Source organism: Triturus cristatus, chromosome 10 (genome assembly GCF_964204655.1).
Source record: "Triturus cristatus chromosome 10, aTriCri1.1, whole genome shotgun sequence".
In the NCBI taxonomy this organism is placed as follows: Eukaryota; Metazoa; Chordata; class Amphibia; order Caudata; family Salamandridae; genus Triturus; species Triturus cristatus.
The window spans coordinates 539,903,254-539,927,916 of NC_140593.1; the positions used below are offsets into that span (position 1 = coordinate 539,903,254).

A 24,663-nucleotide genomic window follows, 5' to 3' on the forward strand; every position below is an offset into this window, starting at 1 on the left:
TGTAACCATCGTTGCCGTTTTCGGTTGGCTCTTTTCAAACAAATGATCATATTTCCTTTGAAAAGTTAGTGTTCGTCCAGTCTGATAGTCTTTGAAATCACGTAGGAATTTCCTTTGTTTTTTGGCAGTGATTTCCTCCTCCAATTTCTCCATTTTTACCATCAGTTTTTTCATATGTTCTTCAAGCGCTTCTTTGGACATCAGTTGACTAATCTCCAATGTTATTCTGTCAATTTCTTTCAGGAGCTTAGCACGATCCTTCAAAGCGTATTTCACTAGAATCCTCATCATAGTCATAGAACACGCTGAAGAATTATCAGACCATTCTTCCAACATATCAGTGTCTGGATCTTCATATGTAGGTATCGTGAAAATTCGCAGCCCTCTAGGTACCCTTTTCACTTCAATATAACGTTGTAGGGACTCAGCTTCCCACCACTTGGATAGCTCCTTCCTGTGCAATTTCTCCAAAGTATTTAATAGTGTTTGTAGATTGATTTCATCAGTGATACTGGATGTCGAAATCGATGCGTCACTGCTAGGTCCAGTCTGGCTAAAAAATAGTTTGTCTGCTGTTTGTTTTCTACGAGCATCAAGGCTGCTTGCCATCTTTTCGTATCGCTTTCCACTGGTGCGTGCGTGTAGAGACCCGATTGTCTCGTGTTCAGTCACACGCTCCCTTGCCCCCTGGGTACCACGTAACGATTGGTGGGTCCACCGTACTCCAAGCACCCCCTACGTGTAACAGGAGATCCTGCTAGCACTCGGGAGCACTCACAACACACGATGGCACTCACCCGAACGTGTGTAATTAGCGATGTGTACGCTGGTGGTAGTGGTATTACAATACCCGAATGGAGAGAGAGAGGTTTGATTGAATGGGAGGAATTCAATTATTTATATTGTGCTCATCCTAGAATACCTATTCTATACCTACTCCCCAAACTGCACAAGAGTATCAATGACCCACCGGGTAGACCCATCGTGTCTTCTATGGGGTCATTGCTAGAAAATACATCCAAATTCATTGATTATTTTCTAAGACCTTATGTAGTGGCTCTACCTTCCTACCTGAAAGATACCACCCATTTCCTCACAACTGTTGATGGTATACATTGGGAGAAAGATTACCTCTTGGTCTCCCTTGACGTTAGCAGTTTGTACACCAGTATCCAACATGATCTGGGTGTGCAGGCTGTGAATCATTTCTTCAAATCTAGATCCATTTCACTGACCAACCATTCACAGATGATTTTGAAGATGATTGAGATCTGTCTCAAAAATAATTTTTTTATTTTTGATGACACCATATACAGGCAGTCACAGGGCACAGCCATGGGAACCTGCTTCGCCCCCAGCTATGCCAATTTGTTCATGGGCTGGTGGGAGGAGCAGGTTGTCATGGAAATGGCGGAATTCATCAATGTGGCCCTGTGGCTGCGCTACATTGATGACATCTTTTTTATTTGGTGTGGTGATGAAAAGTCTGTCAGAAACTTTATTGATAAACTGAATGACAATGAACTGAACCTTCAGTTCACTGAACATGTCAGTGAAAAATCTTTAGAATTTCTGGATGTTTGTTTGGAGGTAGTAGATAACCAACTATGCACCAAACTTTTCCGTAAGAAAACATCGGGGAACAGTATATTGAGTGCCAATAGTAGCCATCCACGCAATCTGATATACAGCATCCCCTACGGAGAGCTACTAAGAGCTAAAAGAAACTGTAGCTCTAGTGAGGCATACATGCACGAAAAGAAAACTATGTGCCAGAGATTCAGAGAACGGGGATACACGAACAAAACAATTCAGGAAGCTATTTCTAGAGTAGAACTTAAATCTAGGAATGATCTTTTGTATCCCCAATGTAAGAACGAACAAGAAGAAAGTCTCAGATTCATCACCACATTTTCAGGTCAGGCAACTGAAGTACGTCAGATCCTCAAAAAACATTGGCATGTGTTGCTTACTGACGATCATCTTAAAAAGGACCTGGCTAGCAATCCCCAAATTACTTTCAAGAGAGGACGTTCATTACGAGACTTATTAAGTCACAATCACATTACTGAACGTGAGAGTAATTTCTCTAAGGGGATACCAGGTTTTAGGTGTTGTCGTAAATGCAAAGCATGTAAAAACAGCAGTGACTGTAACACATTACTGGTACCTAACACCAATAGGGAGTTTGTTATTAAGAAAAAACTCACCTGTAATACCACGCACTGTGTCTATGTTCTGATCTGCCCGTGTAACATGTGGTACATTGGGAGTACGAAACATGAGGCAAAGAAAAGAGTCTTGGAACATCTCCGTGCCATACGCAATAATAACAAACAATATTCTTTGGCACGACATTTCTTTGACAATCACATGCAAGATGACACACTGGTTCGAATGGTGGTAATTGACACTGTTGATCTGGGTGTAAGAGGTGGCAATAGAGAATTGTCACTCAGAAAGTTGGAATCTCGATACATCATTGATTTGGGTAGTCTGGCCCCCATGGGGTTGAATTTAAGTGAAGAATTGGCAGTACATTTGCACAATTGAATTGAACATGTATTGTCTGCTGTAAAGAGTTTTTCAGGTTTTAACCCTAATTCTTTTTCATTTCCAGATACTTCTCTCACTTGTGGACTATTTAGTTGAAGAACATCTATTTATATGTGGACTCTTGTCATTCTGGTCAAACACAATAGCCCACTTGGGCGTAATTTTCAGAGGCATGCACTTTGTCTCGTATTTTTGTACATGTACGATGTTGACTGAATAACCTGTGAATATGTTTTCTTGTCTCCTATTGGAGTTGTACAAGTGGTTTTCTTAAATTAGATTTACACTATTTTGAGTTGTTACCCTCACATGCAGCTAATGTGGCCACTGCCTGTTATGTTTCAATTGCGATTTGTATTCATACCTCACTGTCCACTCGGACGTAGACCATGTGGTGCTTCTCCCCTCTTCCATTCTTTTCAGTTTACATTCGGCAATGTTATATCATTTCCGTTTATGAATTGTTATGGCTCGTCTTTGAAGGCATATTTACTAAATTATATTTTTTGGTATTCTATTTTTATGAATGTATAGTAACTACCATCAAATTTTCTTAATATGAATGGAATTGGCGATTATCGCACTGTTATTTTCAGGCTATACTACATTGCACAATGGCCGCTGCATTAGCGCTTTGATTTAGCCATATGTGTATGAGAAGTCCGTTTTTTATTTTTATGGTTAACTTACTTTCATGGTGTATTTAAACATGGTGTAATGTTGACTTTACGAGCGTGACAAAGCCGTAAAGGTGAAACGCGTCGTTCTGCTTGCTGGATTAAACATTTGCTTTCTACGGAGTGTCCGAGTGTTTCCTTGGCTTTAAGGGGACAGTGTGGAGTATTTACGAGGAGTTCCGGTATCCTGACTCGGACCGCCCGCGACAGCCCTTGGTTCATTACCGGAGTTGGTGGAGTGTATATATATATATATATATATATATATATTTTTTTTTTTTAATTAATATTACAATATAGAAAAAGGAATAGGTCTGAAAAGTTTTGTGGAGATTCATCAACCGGGTGCGAAGCTATTAATGGTAAAAAATCTGAAGAATTCCTACCGCTAGTAAAACACACACACACACACACACATATATATATATATATATATATTTTTTTATGTTTGTTGTGTACGTATTTAGATGTACATGCCCCAAAAAATATGTGGGAAGCATGATCTTGAAAGTCCACATGAGGATCCTCCATCAAGTCAGGGCTATAAAAAATATAAAAACAAAGACCACAGTTACCCTGTGGTCTTTGAAGAGGTGCACAATAGTAACGAAACAGATATCAGTTACTTTGTGATTAAGTCAGTGCCCAGCAACATCAAGAGATGGCAACAGAGAACAGTGACTAAGGAGGCTTGAATCACGCTATATACTCAACCTGAACAGAAATATACCTATAGGGTTGAACACTGAAGAAGAGCTAGATGGTCATTTTTAAAATTCATGTTCTGTACTCTTTCTATTGTCTAGTTATAATAAGATCAGGGCACCATGTGAAATTAAGTTATTTTATTTTTTTAAATTCATATTTAGTGGTGAAGCACTAGTGGAAAGATTAGCTGTTTCTACTTCCTGCCGTTTGTTTAGAACAATTATATTGAAATTTGAAGATGACTTTATACTGTCATGCCAATTGATTATGTGATTTGAGGCCCAGTTAATAATACTCAAACCCCAAATATACAAGAGATACATTGCTTCCATTTTGAAAAGCCATGGTTTTATTTTGTCTTATATCAAATGAAACAATATTGGCATTCAAAGGCTTAATAAGGTGGGTGCATGTACGCATTAATCCACTTGGGTTTGTGACACACATGACCTTTCCCTGGAAATTACCACACTGCCATAAGCACATTCTGACATAGCCCACTTGAGCTCCATACCAAAAAACTGTGGTGTAAACTGTACTCCTTATCTGTGTCAAGAATTTGAGTAGGCCATGTGATTTGTTCGACATTGCACTTCCGCACTTTATGGAATAATGTATTTTTTGACAATTTGATTTTAGTTTGAGCTATTGGAGTCATTATGATTTTCTGGTATGGCATTGTATGTGAGCATTGTCCAATCAACTTGAATTCGCTGTAATTTACAATTTTTGGAGGATTTAACACGTGGTGGTTGCCAATTTAGAAATGTTTCTCTAAAAATTCTTAGTTTTGATCGGAACGGGGACTGAATGTACTTTGCAATGATTTGGCAGACATGAATGAATTATAGAAGTCACAAAGACTGATTCACAATGCGTCACTTCCCGGACAGTGTGTCTTCTACGTTCTCTAAAAAGTATGTCATTGTTTAAATGCAATTCACAAGAGGGCGCCCTGTGTGTAAGAGAGGCCAGCAACACAGCCAAAATATGTTACAGAGTGGTCACAATGAAATGAAGACATTTTGTGTATATGGATCCTATGCTGTGTCAGAGCCTGTTTAATGTTCTTTTGAAGCAGGTGGTGGGCAATATATATATATTATCTACTGGCGGTCGCCATAGATAGTTATAGTTAGGACCGTGTTTCCATAGGAAATCTGAAAATTCTATTTTGAACAACTTTGGCGCCGGTTGACGAATCTTCGCGAAATTTTCAAAACTAATGGGGCGCTCCGCTCAGCTCCTACCCTGAAAGTCTCGGGGGGATTCGTCAAGCGGGGGCCGAGAAAAAGGGGGGTCCCAAAACGCGTTTTCCCCATGCATTTTCCCATAGGACCTTTAGTCGAAGGTACAGCCCGAACGGCTGAACAGAATTACTTGAAATTTGGCAGAGAGGTAGTCCTCAGGTCAGGGATGTGCCTTTTGCATATATGGAGTCAATCTGTTCAGTAGTTCCTGAGAAAATTGCAGTTAAAAGCACATACATATCTATAGCCGCGCACCGTGCGCGCACCGTGCGAGCACCCTAACGTGCGCGAGCGTAATTCTGATTGGTGGTTACATGTTAGTCAACGTTCAAATCGGTCGAAATCAGGAAGTGTCTGCCGCCATTTTGTTTGTTTTCAGTGCGAGAGTGAAAAAGGAAGGTGGCGAACGTGAAAAGGGGGCAGGGTAGAGAGTTCCTGACCCCCTAGCCTTTGTCAGGGGGTCCCTGAAGGACCCCGAAGGCAGAATTTTTTTAATTTTTATTTTGTTTTAAATCGCGGGGTGCGCGCATCGTGCGCGCACGGTGAAAAACCAAAAAAAAATAATAATAATTTTTAATACGTAGTTTATTGTAAAATAAATATATAAAAAATAATAATACATACACAACTTAGCATTTAAAAAACCGTACAAATTCACTGAAAATACCATAGGTTTCACACACGTTATAGTTAGGAATTAGCATTTAAAAAACCTTGCAAATTCACTTAAAAAACCATAGGTTTCACACATGTTATAGTTAGGTGGATATTTCACTCGTAAAAAACCAATGAAATTCCCCCGTTATAGTTACTTCAGATAACTATAACTCGCGCGACCGCCACTCTATCACAAGGATGATGTCATCAGTGATGTCAAGAGTGATGCCACTGACCATGTCATGAGTGATGTAATATGTGACGTCATGAGCAGAGAATTGCGGGTGCGCGAGTTATAGTTATCTGAAGTAACTATAACGGGGGAATTTCATTGGTTTTTTACGAGTGAAATATCCACCTAACTATAACATGTGTGAAACCTATGTTTTTTTAAGTGAATATATATATATATATATATATATATATATATATATATATATTCACTGAAAAAACCATAGGTTTTAGGCATGTTATAGTTAGAAATTGGCATTTAAAAAACCTTTCAAATTCACTGAAAAACCATAAGTTTCAGGCACGGTATAGTTAGAAATTAGCATTTAAAAAACCTTAGAAATACACTGAAAAAACCATAGGTTTTAGGGAAAGTTATAGTTAGTTGGATATTGCACTCGTACAAAACCCGTGAAATTCCCCCATTATAGTTAGTTCAGCTAACTATAACTCGTGCCCCCGCAATGCACTGCTGATGACATCACATATTACATCACTCATGAAATGGTCAGTGACATCACTGATGACATCTCAAATGACATCACTGATGACATCACTGATGACATCATCCATGTGAAAATTTCATGCATCTTCTCACACCCTAATATAACTTTCGATACACCCACTATAAATTACAGACTGCCTTTCTCAAAACCATTGACACTCCAACACCAATAACTACATAACCACTCACTGATTCTTACGTCTACACACACATCCACTCACTCACCTGTACAATAACTCATACTTACGGTCACTCAGTATAGGGCTATCATATGAACTGATACACCTATATATTATGCAAATAATTATTCACACTCCCATTTACTCACCTATACAGTTATACACACACCAGCTCACTTACTCATACAAATACTAGCACATTCTTACGTTCTTATACAAGCAAACACTCATCCATGCAGCCAATCTCGCAATCACACACTCTCACTTATAGCCATTTATATATTCTAACACACATATATACTGCCTTTCATATATGTAGTTACTTACACATGTACCAATGACATACACATTCACTCACTAACACACCCATACACACACTCACCCACCCATACAGTCCTTCACAGATGCACACTTCAAACTATGCACCCAGTGTATCATCCACTCACACATCTATACACAGAGTCACACACACCCCACCCACACAAACACTCAGGCACCCATACAGACACTCAGACAACCAATCAATAACTCATATAGACACTTATGTAGTTATTCACAAACCCATGCAGTCGCTTACACACCAACAGACAGACGGATATAGAGATTCACACAGTTTAGTCATTAACCCGTGCATTCAGTAAGATATGTTTAACCACTCACTTATAGAGTCAGTCACGCACCTAGTAAAACATCCATTCAGACACTTATACATCCACTCATTCTTCAATATGCCTTTCCCTATATATATTAAACATATTTAAACTTTACAGAAACACACAGTCACTGGATGATGTCATCAGTGATGTCATTTGAGATGTCATCAGTGATGTCATCTACATTTGAATGTGCTTGGTTTAGAAGCTATTTTTTATCTGTGTGTGTGTGTTTGTGTGTGTGTGTGTGTGTATATATATATATATATCCAAACCAAAGATTGCCTGTGAAGGAGTTGCCACACGACAGGTGCGTATCAGCCAAAGTTCTTTTTATTGCAGGTTCAGGGAGAGCAATACCGCACAGCAAGCAATATATAAATTGGGGGATCAAGTCCCCTTCAATCCTGAGGGTCCCTGGGGTCCAACTAGCCCACCAGGTACCTCCAGTTAGCACCACAGGGCTGCGTTGCAGAGAGATGGTCTGAGGCCATGCCCCTTTTTACACCTCTCTGCGACGCAGCCCTGTGGCGCTTACTGGTGGTACCTGGTGGGCTAGTTGGCCCACAGGGACCCTCGGGATTGAAGGGGAATTAATTCCCCACCTTAAAACGCGCCACAGGGCCTATTTGCACACATGTCACATCAGGCCCTGTGGCGCGTTTTAAGTTGGGGGATTAAGTCCCCTTGAATCCTAAGGGTCCCTGGGGTCCAACTAGCCCACCAGGTACCTCCAGTAAGCGCCACAGAGCTGCGTTGCAAAAAGGTGTAAAAAGGGGCGTGGCCTGGACCACGTCTCTGCAGCGCAGCCCTGTGGGGCTTACTGGAGGTTCCTGGTGGGCTAGTTGGTTCCCAGGGACCCCCAGTATTGAAGGGGAATTAATTCCCCAGCTTAAAATGCACCACAGGTCGCATTTGCAGAGTGTTGCTGGAGGGGGCGGGGCCTCTGGCACAATCGCGTGTTTTTCTTTTTCAAAAGTTTTTAAGAAGGGGGCTGTGTGGCCCCCCTTCCTTTTCTATTTTATGGGCCCTGGGAACCCCATCCCCCAGGGCCTGACCCCCTTTTTTTTTTTTTTTAAATGGAAGGGGGCCGTGTGGCTCCCCTCCCGAGGCCATATTTTGCCCCGGGGACCCCATCCACGGGGCATGGCCAGTGGTTTTGTTTTTTTAAAAAAAAATTGGGACTCTCTCAAACCCCAGCTGCATTGCTGGGTTGGAAAGAGCAGGCACAGGCTCCCAGCCTGCGTGGGAGCGCAAATCATTGGTGCTCAGGCCAATCCTGATGATGCTTTCAGCAGCCTGAAAGCAGCATCAGGATTGGCCGCAGTGCACTCTGGGAGCCTGTGTCTGGAGAAGCGAGGAGGGCGATGTGGCGAGCAGGTAAGTGTTTTTTTTACTTGTCTCCCCCATGTCCCTATTCCCCACCTCCACTCCGCCCCGCCACTCTGTCCACTTGCCAGCCGCTACTGTCAAGGATACGTGCAACAAGCAACGGCCTGCCTTTGCGTATTTTTTTTTTTTATTATGGGGGGGGGGGGGGACTGTGTGGCCCCCCTCCCTGGCCACTTCTGGCCCCGGGGACCCTATCCCCCAGGGCCTGGCCACATTGTTGGGGACCATGGGGGGGTCCCCAATTCCCCCATGGTCCCGCCGGCTCCCTGCCTTCTGTGGGAGCCGGCATTGCTTTTCCACACGGGGAGCTGCTAAGATGCAGCTCCCCGTGTGGAAAAGCAATCTGGTTTGGTTTTTGGAAGAGAGAGCAGGTTCCCTGCTCTCTCTTCCAAAAATCAAACCAGAGTTTGCTATGACAGGGCGGGAGCCGCGAGGCTCCTGCCCTGTCATGGCAAACTGCAGTGTCCCGGGGATGGGCACCCCGGGACACTGCAGGAGCCGGCCCTGCGGGGTGGCGGTCCCCAGGGCCATCATTGGCTCCTGGAGGGGGGGCCGCGCGGCCCCCTCCCAACATTGTGAAAGCCCCGGGGGGCTCGGGGGTCCGTTATGGACCCCAGCATTTAAAAATTAGTGCCCCGGGGAGGTGGTGGTCACCGTGGCGTGTGGGGGGATGAGCCCTCCCGCACAGGTCTTTTTATTTTAAAAACAAAATCCCTGGGGGTGGCGGTCCCCTGGGCAGCGGGGGGGCTGTGCCCCGCTAATTAATAAATAAAAGCCCCGGGGTGGCGGTCCCTGGGGCTTGGGGGACCTCCAAGGCCCTCCACAGATTTCATAACAAGCCCCTGGGGGTGGCAGTCCCAGGGGCTGCGGGGGGTGGCATGTGCCCCCGCAAATATTCATGCTTTGCCCCGGGGGGTGGCGGTCTCCGGGGCAGTGTGGGGGGGATTGGGCCCCCCACACATTTTTTCACATGCCCCCGTGACCTGGCCCACCCGGAGGCTTTAATTAAATGAAGCGCGGGAGCCCGTGCTTCATTTTTTTTTTTTCTGGCCGAAATTCGCGCTGGGTGCGCGAATCTCGGCGATTTATTTTATTATTTTTTTTCTCAAAAAAATGCTTTTTCTGGCCCTGTGGGTCCTTGTGGGACCCCCTGAGCAGGCCTAGGTTGTCAGGGTGTTTCTACCCTGCCCCCTTTTCTTGTTTTGCACCTTTGTTTTTCTCTTTTCTTGTGCCTCGGTTCTACCGAGGCAAAAGATGGCTGCCACAACTTCCTGGTTTGGAGTGTTGACAGCCAATTAGAATAAAACGCATGGTCGGGAGGGTGCGCGGATCCACCGCGTCCATAGATATCATCATCTTTATTTCTTATTTTCTCAAAAACTACTGAACGGATTTACACCATTTTTAAAAAGGACGCTTTCTGAACCAAGCAGTACCTTTTTGCCAAATTTGGTGTAATTCCGTTCAGCAGTTTTTGCTATAACTGTGTCTAAACTTTCCTATGGGAAATGGATTTTTTGACCTCTATTTTTTGATTTTCTCAGGAACTACTGAAAGGATTTACACCATTAAAAAAAAAAGGTCTCTTGCTGAGCCAAGGACTACCTTTTTGCAAAATTTGGTGTAATTCCGTTCAGCAGTTCGGGCTGTAGCCTGTTCCAAAATTTCCTATGGGAAATAACATGGAGAAAACACGTTTTGGGACCCTCCCTTTTTTCTCGGCCCCTGCTTGACGAATAACCCCCAAACGTTCAGGATAGGAGCTGACTGGAACACCCCACCTGTTTTGAAAAATTCGCGAAGATACGTCATCCGGCGCCAAAGTTATTGGGAAAAGAATGTTACGAATTTCCTATGCATAATAGGTCCTAACTAGAACTACCTACTGGCGACAGCCAATAGGTAATATATATCACAAAACTCACTGTAATATTCCAGAAGAAACAACAGCAACCACGGACTTCAATTTCCTTCTTAAGCAGTGATTTGTTAGCAAGAATTTGGCATCTCGACGCGTTTCGGGACCCTGTCCCTTGATCACGAGTGCCGTTAGTGAAGATACGTTTCTTTAAATATACACGTGACTTTAGCAAAACAAATAACAATTAAGACAGACTTCAACACACTTATACATTTTTACGAATTTAAGCGATATTCAACAATTAATATTGCCGCTTCTGTCAGAGATAAATTGTTCACATTAAAGAAACCGCAAAAATAAATGTCACAAAGATAAATCAACATTGCACCTACGGGTTTTGGAAAGGATGTTTCCCGGTTAGTTAACGCGAGCGTGAATTGCGGTGCAGTTCAAGTGGCTTTTGCCTCTACACTACGGATATGGTCGAGCATGACCACAGTGTCAATTGAAACGCTGCAATACTTAAGTAATCTTTGCTGAACCTACATATATATGTACACATCTGTATACCTAATCTGTACAACTTGATGGTAATCTTTGCTGAACCTACATACATATGTACACATCTGTATACCTAATCTGTACAACTTGATGCCCTGACGAAGTTCCATAAATTGGAACGAAACGCGTTGGCTGTTGTCCTGTGTGTGTTTACCATTATCTGAAGATGAATAAAAGACTTTCTGGAAAAATGATGAATTTTTCGGATATGTGACTTCATTCCTGGTGCCGCTTCTACTTTTCTTCACAAGTGGTTTTATGAGTAGCCTGGGGTTGCACACGAACCTGACTAAGATGTTTCTGATGCCATGTGGGCAGAAGTGAGCTAAACCTCGCTGCTTTGCACTCCAGGGTACCCCCTTGGGTCGAAATTATGACTTCCCCTACTCGACTCACATGGGTCTTGGGGACCCTACTTAAAAGACGGAGGCCTGAAGTATTGCAGCTCTGCATGATTCCTCTTCAGCCTGGTGTCCAAAACAGGCAGCAAGTCATTGACAGCCCTTGCAGATATTTACACCAAGAAATTTGCTCCGACCCTCACTTAGGTGCTGGTTTGTGGGGGATAAAGTTATTAAAGGCCTTCAAGCCAAGTAGAACAAGATTTGTAGACGATTACTTGGCATACCACCAGGGTCACCTAGCTATGCTATCCATGAAGAACTAGGTCTGCAGTTTGTGGCGGATGTCATTAAACTGGCACCCCTGATGCTATGGTGCTCCATCTGGCGCAATCAGGAGGCCTCGCTGAATAGCGACATCATTTCGGAATGTCTTGTCTGTGATATGGGTCTTCATATTCCACGGCTCAGGTATGTCAAGGATCGGCAGCCGCTCCTCCACTTTAGCGGAGGAGCGTCGCCCCACCTCCCTTCGGACGAAAAAATGAAAAACAATATGATTATAAACTCTTCTTTATTATCGTTTTATTTTTCTCTAGAAGCCGATGCTTGGGGGCGGGGCCAGGATTGTGACAGACTGGAGGGGGAGTATTGGGCACTGCCTTCACTGCGCATGTGGGTTTGTCCAGCTGTCTCAGGCCAGTGAAGCTCTCTCAAACCCCAGCTGCATTGCTGGGTTGGAAAGAGCAGGCACAGGCTCCCAGTCTGCGTGGGAGCGCAAATCATTGGTGCTCAGGCCAATCCTGATGATGCTTTCAGCAGCCTGAAAGCAGCATCAGGATTAGCCGCAGTGCACTCTGGGAGCCTGTGTCTGGAGAAGCGAGGAGCGCGATGTGGCGAGCAGGTAAGTGTTTTTTTTACTTGTCTACCTACCCCCAAGTCCCCATTCCCCACCTCCACCCCGCCCCGCCACTCTGTCCACTTGCCAGCCGCTACTGTCAAGGATACGTGCAACAAGCTGGGTAGACAAGATATATTTACCTTGTCTGGTCAACTTGTGGCAAAGGACAAAAAATGGCTCAAAGATGCTTTTAGGGAACACCTTTCCAAGGAAAGGGAGGCCCATGAATTGCAGAAACCCACAAAAAGAGATTTATGTATTGGTACAAACTACCCTCCGCATGGAATCCTATTTGGCCAGGGTTCCGAGTGGAAGGGACAGGGCCCTCCTCACCAGGTTCAGGTTGGGACTGATCAGGTGCTAACTTTCTTTTCCACTGGGCCAGTTCAACCCAAGGGAAATCCTGATCTGTCCCTGTGATGAGCGTTCTCTGCAAACTCTTGCCCATTTCAGCTTCTTTTGCAGGTTCTGTAACAGTTATGCTGTATGTTTCTGTTCCCCCTATTGAATGGTACCTCAATTTCGGACACATCCCGGCCCTTCTGTATTTACAGTCCCTCCCGAACCCCAAGGTTTGCCTTGGGTGTTGTCACCTTCCTCAAACATGCTTTACAGCTCAGGCAATCTTTAATGTTTTAAATGACTTATGCTTTGTACTGTATGTCCCCAGCCTTCTGTTCTGTTTTTATCATACTTATGGTAATGTGTTTCTACTTCCCAGTATGCACTTTATATTCATGGCTGCTTAATTTGTTTGTGTTTTGCTGTATGATTGGGGAGATATAGTGCCAGCATTCGGCCCGATTGTCGTTGCGTTTTTATTTGATGGTATTGCCTGAAATCTCATTTTTCTCCATTTTTAATAGTAAATAGGCCCCTTATGTTTAAATGTTTAACAGGCGCAAGGATGGGACCATGGGAAGAATTAACAATATGCGTGGGGGAAGGTCTAATGGCAGTAGAAATGGAAAAGGGACATCGTTAGAGTGTAGCAGGCCTCACGATAAACTAGCACAGCCTCCACGACAGAGGGCTGAGAAGCCAGTGTTTGAAGGTCTTGTGTGTTAACTTGAATGAGGGTCAAGATGGATTCTACTTGAAACATCTGTAGCAGATTATGTCTTCTTGCTGCGAGAACTGTCAAGATGAGTATATATTGGAGCGGGAGTTGTCAAAGAAGGATCAGACAGCTACAGCCATAACACGAGCCATTTTCCCCTGAAAAACAGCCTTTTCTTGGCATTCAATGGAATTTGCATACATCTACCTCAGCGCTCCCTTGTAGCATCGTAAAAGTCTGAGCTCTTGGCTCACGACCTACTTTTGTTCCGCAGCCATGATGTGGCGATTTTACATGTTGAAAGCAAAGCCTCGCCTCTCAGCAAGAGTCGGTATTTAGCCACATTCAACAGTCGCGTTGTTTTGAGTGGATTCCGTGCTCGGCTGTGAATGTTTGTTTTCTCTTGAAGCTGTGGCGGCCCGCAGGCGGCGCTGCCGAACTGCTGACTCAGCAGCCCGTCCTGCCAGCAGGAAAGAAAGACCCCAGACGAGATTCCTCGACTCACCGACTGTTAGGGAGAGAGATAATACTTAGATTTGTTTTAATTCCTTGCTTATGTCAAGGGGCATATGTGATTTCTCGACATTACCGCCTTTCATAGTTCATTAGGGCTAGAAAGAGAATGAGAAGTGTCTGACTCATTTATCTAGCAGTAGACTTAACAATCAATCAAAAAATCAATCATAGCATTTGTAAAGCGCACTACATACCCATGAGGGTCTCAAGGCGCTAGGGGGGGCGAAGCTGCTACTGTTCGAATAGCCAGGTCTTGAGAAGTCTTCTGAAGGTCAGAGGGTCTTCGCTCTTCGGTCTGCCGTAATTTGACTTCACAATCCACTTCACTTCACGATTTGCACTAATTTGTTGGAGAAAAAATAATCTAGAACACAAAATGCTCAACAGGAGTTGTAAAATAACTAATACGGAGACAGGGAACAGAGACAGCGGATGTGGATGTGGTGGAAGCTGCTGGGAAGACTGAAATCCACCGTTATTCTAGGACATGGAACGACTTCCGGCTAAAACGTGTTACTTTACTGGAGATTAAACTATCCATCCCCTTTCCCAAAGCTTATGTTTAAAAGGTCACATGACCCAAACCTATATTAGTCTACCTCAACACAAGTCATCACTGTTGTGAAAATGTCACATTGCGCACAGCATTTTCTTTTTAATGTTTCTATTGTCTTATTTTTATTGCATGTTGTAGATGTATGTTAATGTCGATGTTAAAAAGGTTTAAATTAAAACTTGATAAATGCGTCACAGAAGCATGAAAGTGCCCTTTACAACTGAAGAGATGAGGAAATATTAACATAATCTCTGTGAGGAAAGTGGTTTGATTTGTTATATGGTATGGTTGTGCAACCTTACTGTGTAATAATGATATCATTTTGTACCAGGTCCAGTCAGGTTTATTGGTAAAACCTTAGCTCGGTCCTGAGTAGCTGTGGCTCAGAGCATTCGGGATTTATAAAGGGAAAAGTGCAAAGCACTTACAATTACCAAAACAGTTGCATAAAAATCAAATACAATAGAAGTCCAGCACCAATTTCTAAAACTAGGTTGTATTTTTAATTGGCACCTCAACAGCAAAAATCCACTGGCGTGTTCCAGATACATGAATGTGTAAAGAAACAATAAATTAAAGATTTTCTCTTAGCGCAATAAATCGTAATCTACTGCGACTCGCAGTTTAGGTTTAGCCACAATAACTTGAAAACGGCTATAAGGTGAGTCTTGTGGCAATGAACTCCGGCAGGGAGCCAGCCATAGAGACCAAAAAGGTCCAGTTGAATTGTTGATTTGCAGTTAAATCAGTCTTTAGTCTAGTTCCAGGGTGTAAGAAAGTGGCATATTATTTGGTATGGCTGGGTAGCCTTACCATGTAATATGATCACAATACCCAAAAGATGGTTCTTGGATTCACACTAATAACTCCTTAGCTCAGTCCTGGTATTGTGGCAAAGAGCAGTTAAGCTTTACTAGAGGAACATGTGTTAAGCATTTCAAAGTATCAACATGGACGATAAGTAATTGACACAGCTCAAGAGAAATCCAACACTAATATATAGAAATAGAGTGTATTGTTATCTTAGTGTAGACACCCAAACAAACAAAATTGTGTACATACACCCAGAGTTATATTTTTTCAAGGCAATAAAAATAAATGCAGTAAATGCATTAGACATTTAATATTGCGGTCAATGTCAAAAACTACTAGTGGTCACCTAGGGGTCAAGTTGCCTTGTACCCTTGCAGGGTAAAGGTGGTGCAGATGCCAGGACCAGGCCCCAACAGTCAGTTCAATTTTACCTAACCCGTGGTGTCCATGTCTAGAGTTGTCCTGGCTGTCCTTGGTGCTGAAAGGGACCCGTGGTAAAGCTGCTTTTTACCACTGGAACGGTGCTGCTAAAAAGAAAATGCAAAATCACAAGAGCGGGGTCGTTTTCAATATCAATCGCAGGTGTTGTGGAATGCCTTCCTAATACAGCATCGAGTTAAGGGGTCGGTTACTGGGCTGGTGACCAACAAGCCTTGGTAGTGGTAAGCACAGCGAAAATCTTCTGGTACTTCCCTGGGTCTGGGGGAGTGACGTAGTGGCCTGAAAAATTAGAGCAGGTGAGACTGCAACTCCCACAATACACTGGACCAACTGGATTTGGGCGATCCCTTGGAGGGTTTGGTGTCCAGTGAATCTTTGGATCCAATGAGGGTTCTTTACCTACAGTTTGCAGGGGACTAGTCCCACCAGTAAAAGGGAGACTGAATGTGTCTCTGGCTTCTACCGAGGCCCCCCTGCCAGGGAGTGCCGGCATAGGGGCCCTCCCCCTTGCCGGCACTCCCGGCAGGTTTGTTCACTCAATTTTAAGTATGTTGCCTCAGGGACAAATAATCCCTCTTTTACATTGTGCAGGCGGGCAAAGTCCTTTTGTCGGTGACATAGGTCTTCTCTTGGTTCTTCTTAGAAGTACGTTGTTCAGATCTGAGTTTCTGGTGTCGTGGGACTCCCTTAAATTCTAGATTTGGAGTAGTTAGGGGTGTGGGAGCTAGAGACAAGGGGCAGCTAGTCCCTGCAGTTAGTCTACCCCTGAGGTAACCACATCCAGTTGTGTAGGTCACCTTTTTTCTACCCAAAACCCACTATTTATGCCCTCCTAAAGATGGCAGAATTACCTGTTATGTGTACAGATTGGGCTGCTCACCCTGGAGGTGTGGCCAGCCTTCCTGGATGTGTACACTGCCTGAATACCTAATTTCCTGCCACGCACGGGTGCAAGCGTGCCTGGAACCAGAGTAGGGCTGGATCCTCCTCAGGGGGACAGCCCAGATACATATCGGAGATGGTGCTGCCTTTGAAGCTCACCACTCTAATGTGCCATTTCAGTAGCCTGCAGGAGATGAGGAAGGTGTGACCTCCTTCCTGCCCATCCTTTGTTCCTTACTGTTGGGAGAGATCACACTGCCTGGCAGGAGGTCAGAATCCTGTCTTGGTGGCAGCAGGTGCAGGAAAGTGCGGACTGGTCAGCCAGAGCACAGTGAAGCTGGGGCAAGCAGGTGGGCAACTTCTAAAGGGCCACCCGGGTGCATGCCAGCCTTCCCTTGGCACCAGATTCATGTCAAGGGAGAGAAGGCTTGATGTTTGACACAAAACTCAATATATTTAGGTGGTACCATAATGGAGCTCGCAACCTGGGTCTGCCCGGGTGCAAGTCCTATGTTATCCTATGGAACACCTATCACTTATGGAGTACTTTAATCGTAAAGACACTGTAGTGACATATAAGCATGCCCTTACATGTTCACACTCTTAATACTGCACCCTGCCTCCTGGGCACAGGAGGCCTTCTCTAGGGTTGACTGACATATACTAATAGCAGTGCATTTGATTGTGCCGCAGATGGTGAAGGCACATACCAGTTTGAGTGGTTTGTACAGCTCCTGCAATCTGCAAAAGAAGGACTACTGTCAGTAGTTTGCTTGGGTCACCCCGGGAAGCACAAAACTGTGCTGCAGCCATGGGAACCCCTGTACCACCTATGCCCTGGGTACCCCCTCATACCATATACTAGGGACTTATAAGGGGTAAAGTCTCTTTCACTTGGGATTGCCAATTCACACGTGACAGTTTTAGGGAAAGAGCACAATCAATGGAGTGGTCCTCATGCAAGGGACACAGGATGCTGAAGAAGCTCCAGGATGCTGAGCTGGTGTCGGGGGTTTTCCTGGGGCCACCCCTTGGTCCACAAACACGGTGGGACGACTTTGGCCCCAGGGTTGATGTCCCTTGAAGTCTAGGTGAGATCCAGACAAAAACAAGTTGCCTCTGGTCTACTGGTTACAGCAAAACCAGAGGTTCCATTTAACTGGCAGTAACTTCCTTCCTGGGCAACCACACTGCACTCCAATGACTCTCCCAAGTTCAGTAGACTCAGGTGCACCTTTAGAGGGTCAGAGCGTGCTGGCCCAGGCTGCACTTTGGCAGTCAGCGGTGGTCTGGCATTCTTGGCAACTCGCCAAGGCAGGCTTCTTCAGTTTTGTGGTCCTGTGACTGTAACAGGTAGTCAGTCAACTGAGTATTGGAGTCACCTTCTCTGTCTGGGACTCGGGGATGACTTATCCTCAAATGGGGCACACTCCTCTCCTGGCTAACCCAAGGTGCAGCAGGTGCAGTCCAGTCTTTGGTTAAGCCACTTTTTGCTGCATCCAGAGAGCAGCAGGGCAGTCATTTGGTGACATGATCTGAGGTCTGGGTGCCAGGGGTGCCACTTTTATACCCATTACAAGCCCAGGGGGATTGAGGGGCTAACTTGAACTAACTCTTGGACAGGCACACATATGACATATTGCTGCAATTTCAGAATTGCTAAAACACTGGTGTTCTAATGTTGCTTTTTGTCTGTATGAAAAGTTACAGGATGCCACCCGTGGAAAGGCCTAGATTGACCTATAGATGCAAGCAACTAATCTGGTTCACGGGTGCTAAGTTAATAACAAGAATTATCAGACACTATCCAAATTCTAATTTTCCTTCCTGCTGTTCTCGTCGTCTCCTCGTGTGCTCCTTGCTTATCTCGTAGGATCATGCACTACTTTCTTCCTTGCACTCTTACTCTTTGTCCATCAAACAGGAGCTAGACATACATGAATCATGCCAGAGTCTCACTGCAAAAAAGGTTGAGGCAGTGAAGGGATGGCTGAGAGGGAGAGAAGGGGTTCCGACTCTCAGCAGATTATGTGTTCATCATGTTATTGGATTAGGATGTGGTCAGTACCGCTACTTACTGTACCTTAGCCACCCTCAGTTTGACTTGGGCCTATCTTTTAGCATGTGTCTGGCATTTAGTAAAGCAACAGTAGGATCGTATACCTTTTGATCTGTCTTCACTGTTACCCATGTGAAGAAGCAATGAAAAGTGCCTATGGCAATAAGTATAGACTAGATGTGTCTAGCTGTACCGTGTGCTTTATGACTATGCTGCCTTTATTTGGTGTTGCCTTTCTAACCAGATCCATCCTGTTTTAACTTGATATCTGATAAACGCCTAAACTTTTCTTCTAACAGCAGCCTTAGATCAACAGCACCAGGAGAACCCAAGGGGTTTGATTGTGCTACAGAAGTGTTATTAGTCAGTCAATATAGTCTAGTGTAACAAACTTGCCTTAATCTGCTGTCTTAAATCACAAAATTATGCAATCATAGAACAATAAAAAAATATGGGAAAAAATATGGGAAAGAATCATTTTTCCAAATGATTTTTCAAATATAGTGAAAGCCGATCGAGAAAACAAAAAGGTAACAAACGATAACACTTGTGTTGATGCGAACCAGCTGCATTTAAGAATTCATTCTTACCGAAAGTGTTATAACATATACCTTTGTTATCTTTCTTTCATGTTGATGGATGTGGACCAGTGAACCAACATAGGATATCAGATTGCAGCATTTAAAACCATCTTTTTTTGTCAACAGGATCCTGGTTGTCAAAGACTATTTGCTTAGTGGATCCTATGATAGGACTGCACGCTGTTGGAGTGTGGACACCGGCAAGCAGATCCAAGCATTCCGCGGTCATCGGAATAGTGTCTTGACCCTGGCTAACTTTTCCTTAAACGAGGTACTGGAAGACTCAGAACTGGAGGGTAAACAAAGCAAAGAATTTCTAGTAACGGGCAGCACGGACTGCACAATCAAAATATGGGAAATTTCCAGCGGGTGTTGTTATCAGACTTTGCGAGGACACTTGGGGGCAGTCCTGTGTGTGGCTCTTGATAAATCGAGTAAAGAGCTGTTCTCCGGCAGCACAGACTACACTATTCGGAGGTGGAACATGCTGACCGGTGACCAACTAAAAGTATTCAGTGACCATCAGGGATCTGTCATCTGCCTGGAGGTAAGAGCGTGGAAATTTATGTGCAAGCTCAAGTGGGTAATACATTTTGATCTTTTGTTTTGATGAATAAAATAAATCAACAAAGAAGGAGTATTACAAAATAAACCAGGCACAGGAGGTTGGTCCTTCTGTTAAAGGCACTGAGTGGCTGCTGTGTTGTCAATGTGTTTAGGTCTTCGGTCCATATCTTGCACTCACATGTGATCATTCGTCTCTCTACTGTAATGTGTCGCTTGGCTTAAAATGGGTCTTGTATAAATGAAGCCTTATGTTCATCATTTCATTTCAATGATTTCCTAACCGATAGACATGGCTGCAAACTAGATTTCCCATCACGTCACATTAGGATCTTAATAAATTTATGTGAAAGTTACAATTAAAAAAGCTGCAGGTAAGGTTGGATAAACATGTACCTAAAAGAGTGTGAATGCTTTCCATCTTTATGCAGATTTGTACTATAGGTTAAAAACGTGCAGTTTATTTGTTAAACCCAGATTGGCACCTGATGTGTCCCTCTTGTATAACATTGTGCACAATTTGAGATTACTTGCAGAGGCTGACATTGTGTTTCCTGCAGCTCAGTGTTCAATAGCCATCCCCAGCATGCTCATGTTATGCTGATTTTCTCTTCCTTAAATGCGTCCTTGAAATCATGCAGGTGCATTCCTGCTTCCTGTTCATGTGGGCACCATTTCACAAAGCAGTGACCTTCTGCCAGCACAGAAATGGGGTATTTCCGTGCACTACAGTTTTAGCTGTTCCAAGCGGATAACTGGTTAAATTTGTCTCTGGAGGGAGTTGATGGTGCCTTCTTAATTTCAGATTCATAACCATTTTGGATTAGGATTTAGAGCCTTTTTGTCGGCAATCGATCAACATTGTAAATTCATTTACTTCGTATTTGTGTGTGCAAAATGGACATTGTTGACTCACATCGATTGTTTGTGATTTGAGGTGGTTACTATGATTTGTTTTGAGAGGAGAATGTCTCTCATGGGAAAATTGTCCGTGGTCAATGAATGAGCATCGGGTCAGTCCTGAGTCGGGAATCATCTGATTTACAGGCCACCCTACAGGATTATGGCTACTTATCCGTGTGGAGAATGTTAACCGAACCGGTTTGAATCACCAATCGAATGGCAGCCCCCAAAACTCAATCTCTTTGACGCTTATTTTGACAACTCCTGAAATTGGATGTTGTAAGTCTCCTTGAAAAAGAATGTCAGGAAGTGCACTGACTGTGTGCCGCAAAGAGGTGGCAACTCTTGCAAGGGGGAAAAAAGGATCCCATTGACCATTGAGACATCCCCCTGCAGGTGGGTATAGGGTGTGGTCATTCATCTCACCGGCCTGCAGGGGGAACTCTGTCCATCGTAGGAAGTGGAGGGGGGGTACCACTTGCGCTGAGAAAGATGGACTGGCAGCTTCAATCGGTGATCCACCTTTCACTAATGCATTGCTCTCAGGGCAGCGCATGTTTGCGGCTGCCCACAGGGTAGTAAATTTGTTTTTGTAATAGAGCACACTATGCCTGTTTGGGCCTGCCGCATCCGTTTAAAGGTGCACTGTGGCTGAAACATGGGCAGTACACCCGTTCAATGGTTATTTGTTTGTCAATATTTACGGCAGGCCTATGCTTTAAAAAAACGAAAAACAAAAACGTGCTGCTGTTTAAACGTGGATGCTAAATGCATGCAATAAAATGTATTTAAAAAAAAAAAGTTTATTCGTTTTATAGAACAGTATTTGTGCTTCATAGCAGGCATGCGCACTTAGAACAGTTTTAGTTCTAAAAGCCATCACAGGAAAATATGATTCTTGTTCAAATACAATTTTATAAGCATTTCAGTCTGCATGTAAAAAGCACTACACAAAAGATCCCCATATCTCATCAGTGCACCTGGAAGGAAGTCAGTGGTGGCTGGCATGTACGGAGGGGGGTGAGGTGGGTGGGAGAAAAGGAATAGTAATAAAAAAAGTCAAAAATAACTACAGTTACCTTCCTGGCGCGACGTCCTCTTTGCTCCAGTCTTCTCCAGGTAGACAGGCTCTGATGCAGGACCCAGGAAACTGCACTAACCATTCCTAGCGCTGCTATCATGCAGCATGAATGCAGTGCCAGGCCTGGAGGGAACAACCTCCTTTGGCGCTTCATTTATTTAATCGCAAACGGCTGGCCAAAGAGACATCCGCACTTTAAACTTAAAGTGTCCTGCCCATCCCTGCTTTTTGCTGCTGCCTGACTGGCAGCAGCAGAAAGCCCCTCCTTCTGTCCTGACACTCGTCTCGAGACAGGTTTATAAAAAATAAAATGGTAATAAATTAACTTCATACCCTTATTTTCCATCTCTGGGGGCAATTTGATTGGGCGACGCTCCTCCGCCTTAACGAAGAGCTGCCCCTGAAGGCAGTACACAGATGGAATAGGAGATTCATCTCCGCAGTACTCCCTTCAGGGTCCCAAGATTTTGACAGATTTTTTTAGGAAATCCTCAACCTTTATACTCAAACCTTTCTGCCAGTGGACAACAATGCATATTGGATCGCCAGTGCATCAGGGTCAGAATCTGAATGCCACCACACCTCCAGCTGTATCCAAGGTGCAACAGGAGCCCTAGGCTATGAGAGAGTTTATTGTATTTTGGCAGTGTGGTATCCCCCATAATGCTCAGTTCTGTAAGTCTGTCTGTCAGTGGCAGTTGTGTTCCCAGTGAGTTGCTCAGGCATTCGAGAATGTCTTCCAAGTAATTAATCACTTTGTGTGAAAAGGTTGTGTGAAAAGGTTTCCCACCTGTGCACATCCTTGCAGTCAAGCATCGGATTCTGTTTTCTCTATCTTCTTTAGTCTAGTCCAAGTGTAAAAGATACGGTGTAGCACTTTTAATTGGTATAGCCTAATGCATGCTTGAATGACACCCTCTTTTGGGTATTGTAGTGAGTCTTTTCAGTCCAGGTCATTTAGGGTCCACAGGTTTGCCTCCTACTTTTTCTTCAGTTAACATAGGTTCCTTGGAGTGTTGTTGATATGTGTTTTATAAATAAGGAAGACCGCTTTTTGGACTAGCTATTGAGTAAAACGTCCGTGTTACAGCAGGCCCCTTCTGCCATCTGGGTGTATCCTGTAGCATGAGCCCTCAAGGTGTGGCAGAGCCTCTGATATCTGAGTCACTACATACGTTCGAGGTAGAGTGGTTCTAACCCCAAGGTATCCCCCAACGTAGAGCTTCCCATTATATTATTAGAGATGCCTATTTTATACCAGCCACGCAACCCATGCAGCTAATTTACTTCCTTCAATCTGTTTACCTTCCATAGACGTGAATAACTAGTCAGTGTATTTTACCATCCCAGCCTTCTAGTAGCCACCCTCCTTGTTCCAGTCCCTGTGGCTTCCTCGTCCACAGCCTGCCTCCTGGATCAGACTTCCACCATGGCAAGTCTGTCTATTCTGACTAGAGGGTCCTGTTGGGGGGCAAATGGCCATTCATTTATTACCACTAAGGGCTCAATTACGAGTCTGGTGGTCGAAGGACCTCCAGACTCATGGTGGCGTGGTGGTGGCAGTCCAGCCACCGGCGCACCAGTGGTCTGACTGCCCCATTATGACTTGGGGGGTCGGACTGCCATAGGACTGCTGCTGCCACCAGGGAACCGCATTCCCTGGAGGTGGCGTGGCAGTCCAGAAGCCGCAACATGCTTCATGGGACTGCCGTGGCCCCACCAAGCATATTACGAGATTCCTCTCCACCATGGTTTTCATGGCGGTGGAACCGCCATGAAAACTGTGGTGGAGAAGAAACAAAGGTGGCCCTACAGGGTCCCCTGGGGCCTTGCAGCATGTGGATGCACACCAGTTCCTGCACGCCATGGACGTTACAGTCCATGCCGTGCAGGAACCTTGTGTGGCGTTCCCATTAAAGTGCCTTTTTCAAAGGCACAGCCACCTTTGATAGAGGTACCGCAATGGGAACCGCCACGCTGCCTGCCAGACCACTTTTAAGTTCTAATCTGGTGGGCAGGTGGCAGCAACTCTTGGTGGTGTGGGAGCATGGCGTTGGAGGGTCACCCACCTCACACCGTCAAAAGTCATAATTGGGCCTTAAATTGGTGACCCAGTAGTATTTTTGTAGGTCAGGAATTAGTGCTTAATTTATAAACCGTGCTCCCGGTTTTATGGTATGTATATTTTTGTCATTTCCGTCTGTATTTATCCATATTTAATTTTTGCTAATTTTACCTGTATTTATCCATATTTTTTTTAGGTTTTGTGCAAATATGAAGCTGAAATGTGTATATTTCTGTATTTATTTAACCAGTTATTGTGCACTCGTGTCCGAATGCCTGACAGGTTTCAATGATATATACACACTCAGTTGATAAAATATGCACTTGTAAGAAAATATGTTCATTTTAGTATCAAGGTTATGCAAATGTACCTCTGTTTAAGTCTCATTACTAAAATCACTATATATTTTTATTCTCCTTGCCTGTCAATAGAACTATTGTCCTGGCTGTCATGATTGACAGCATTTAGAATCACTCAAAAACAGCCCAATTTCCGTATTTATTCACATTTAAAAATAAATACAGACAGGCAAATAAATGGTTTTCTGTCTGTATTTATCTGTAACAATCAGTAAAAACAGAAAACAGGGAGCCTTATTTATAAAATAGTAAGTGCTGGTGCCGCAACCAGCGCTGACAAATGTTGGGATTGACGTATACAAAGTCTTCTT

At 44.1% G+C, this 24,663-nt stretch overlaps 1 protein-coding gene across 2 annotated transcripts in view; it reads left to right on the forward strand.

The window, feature by feature from the left end:
* The window catches only part of WDR86 (WD repeat domain 86), a 222,898-nt gene that overhangs the window by 21,431 nt on the left and 176,804 nt on the right, over window positions 1-24,663 (forward strand). For both annotated transcript variants that reach the window (XM_085632021.1, XM_085632020.1), the window contains exon 4: window positions 19,507-19,927. In XM_085632021.1, coding sequence (XP_085488147.1) covers window positions 19,507-19,927 — 421 coding nt within the window. The remainder of the gene's footprint in view (window positions 1-19,506; window positions 19,928-24,663) is intronic.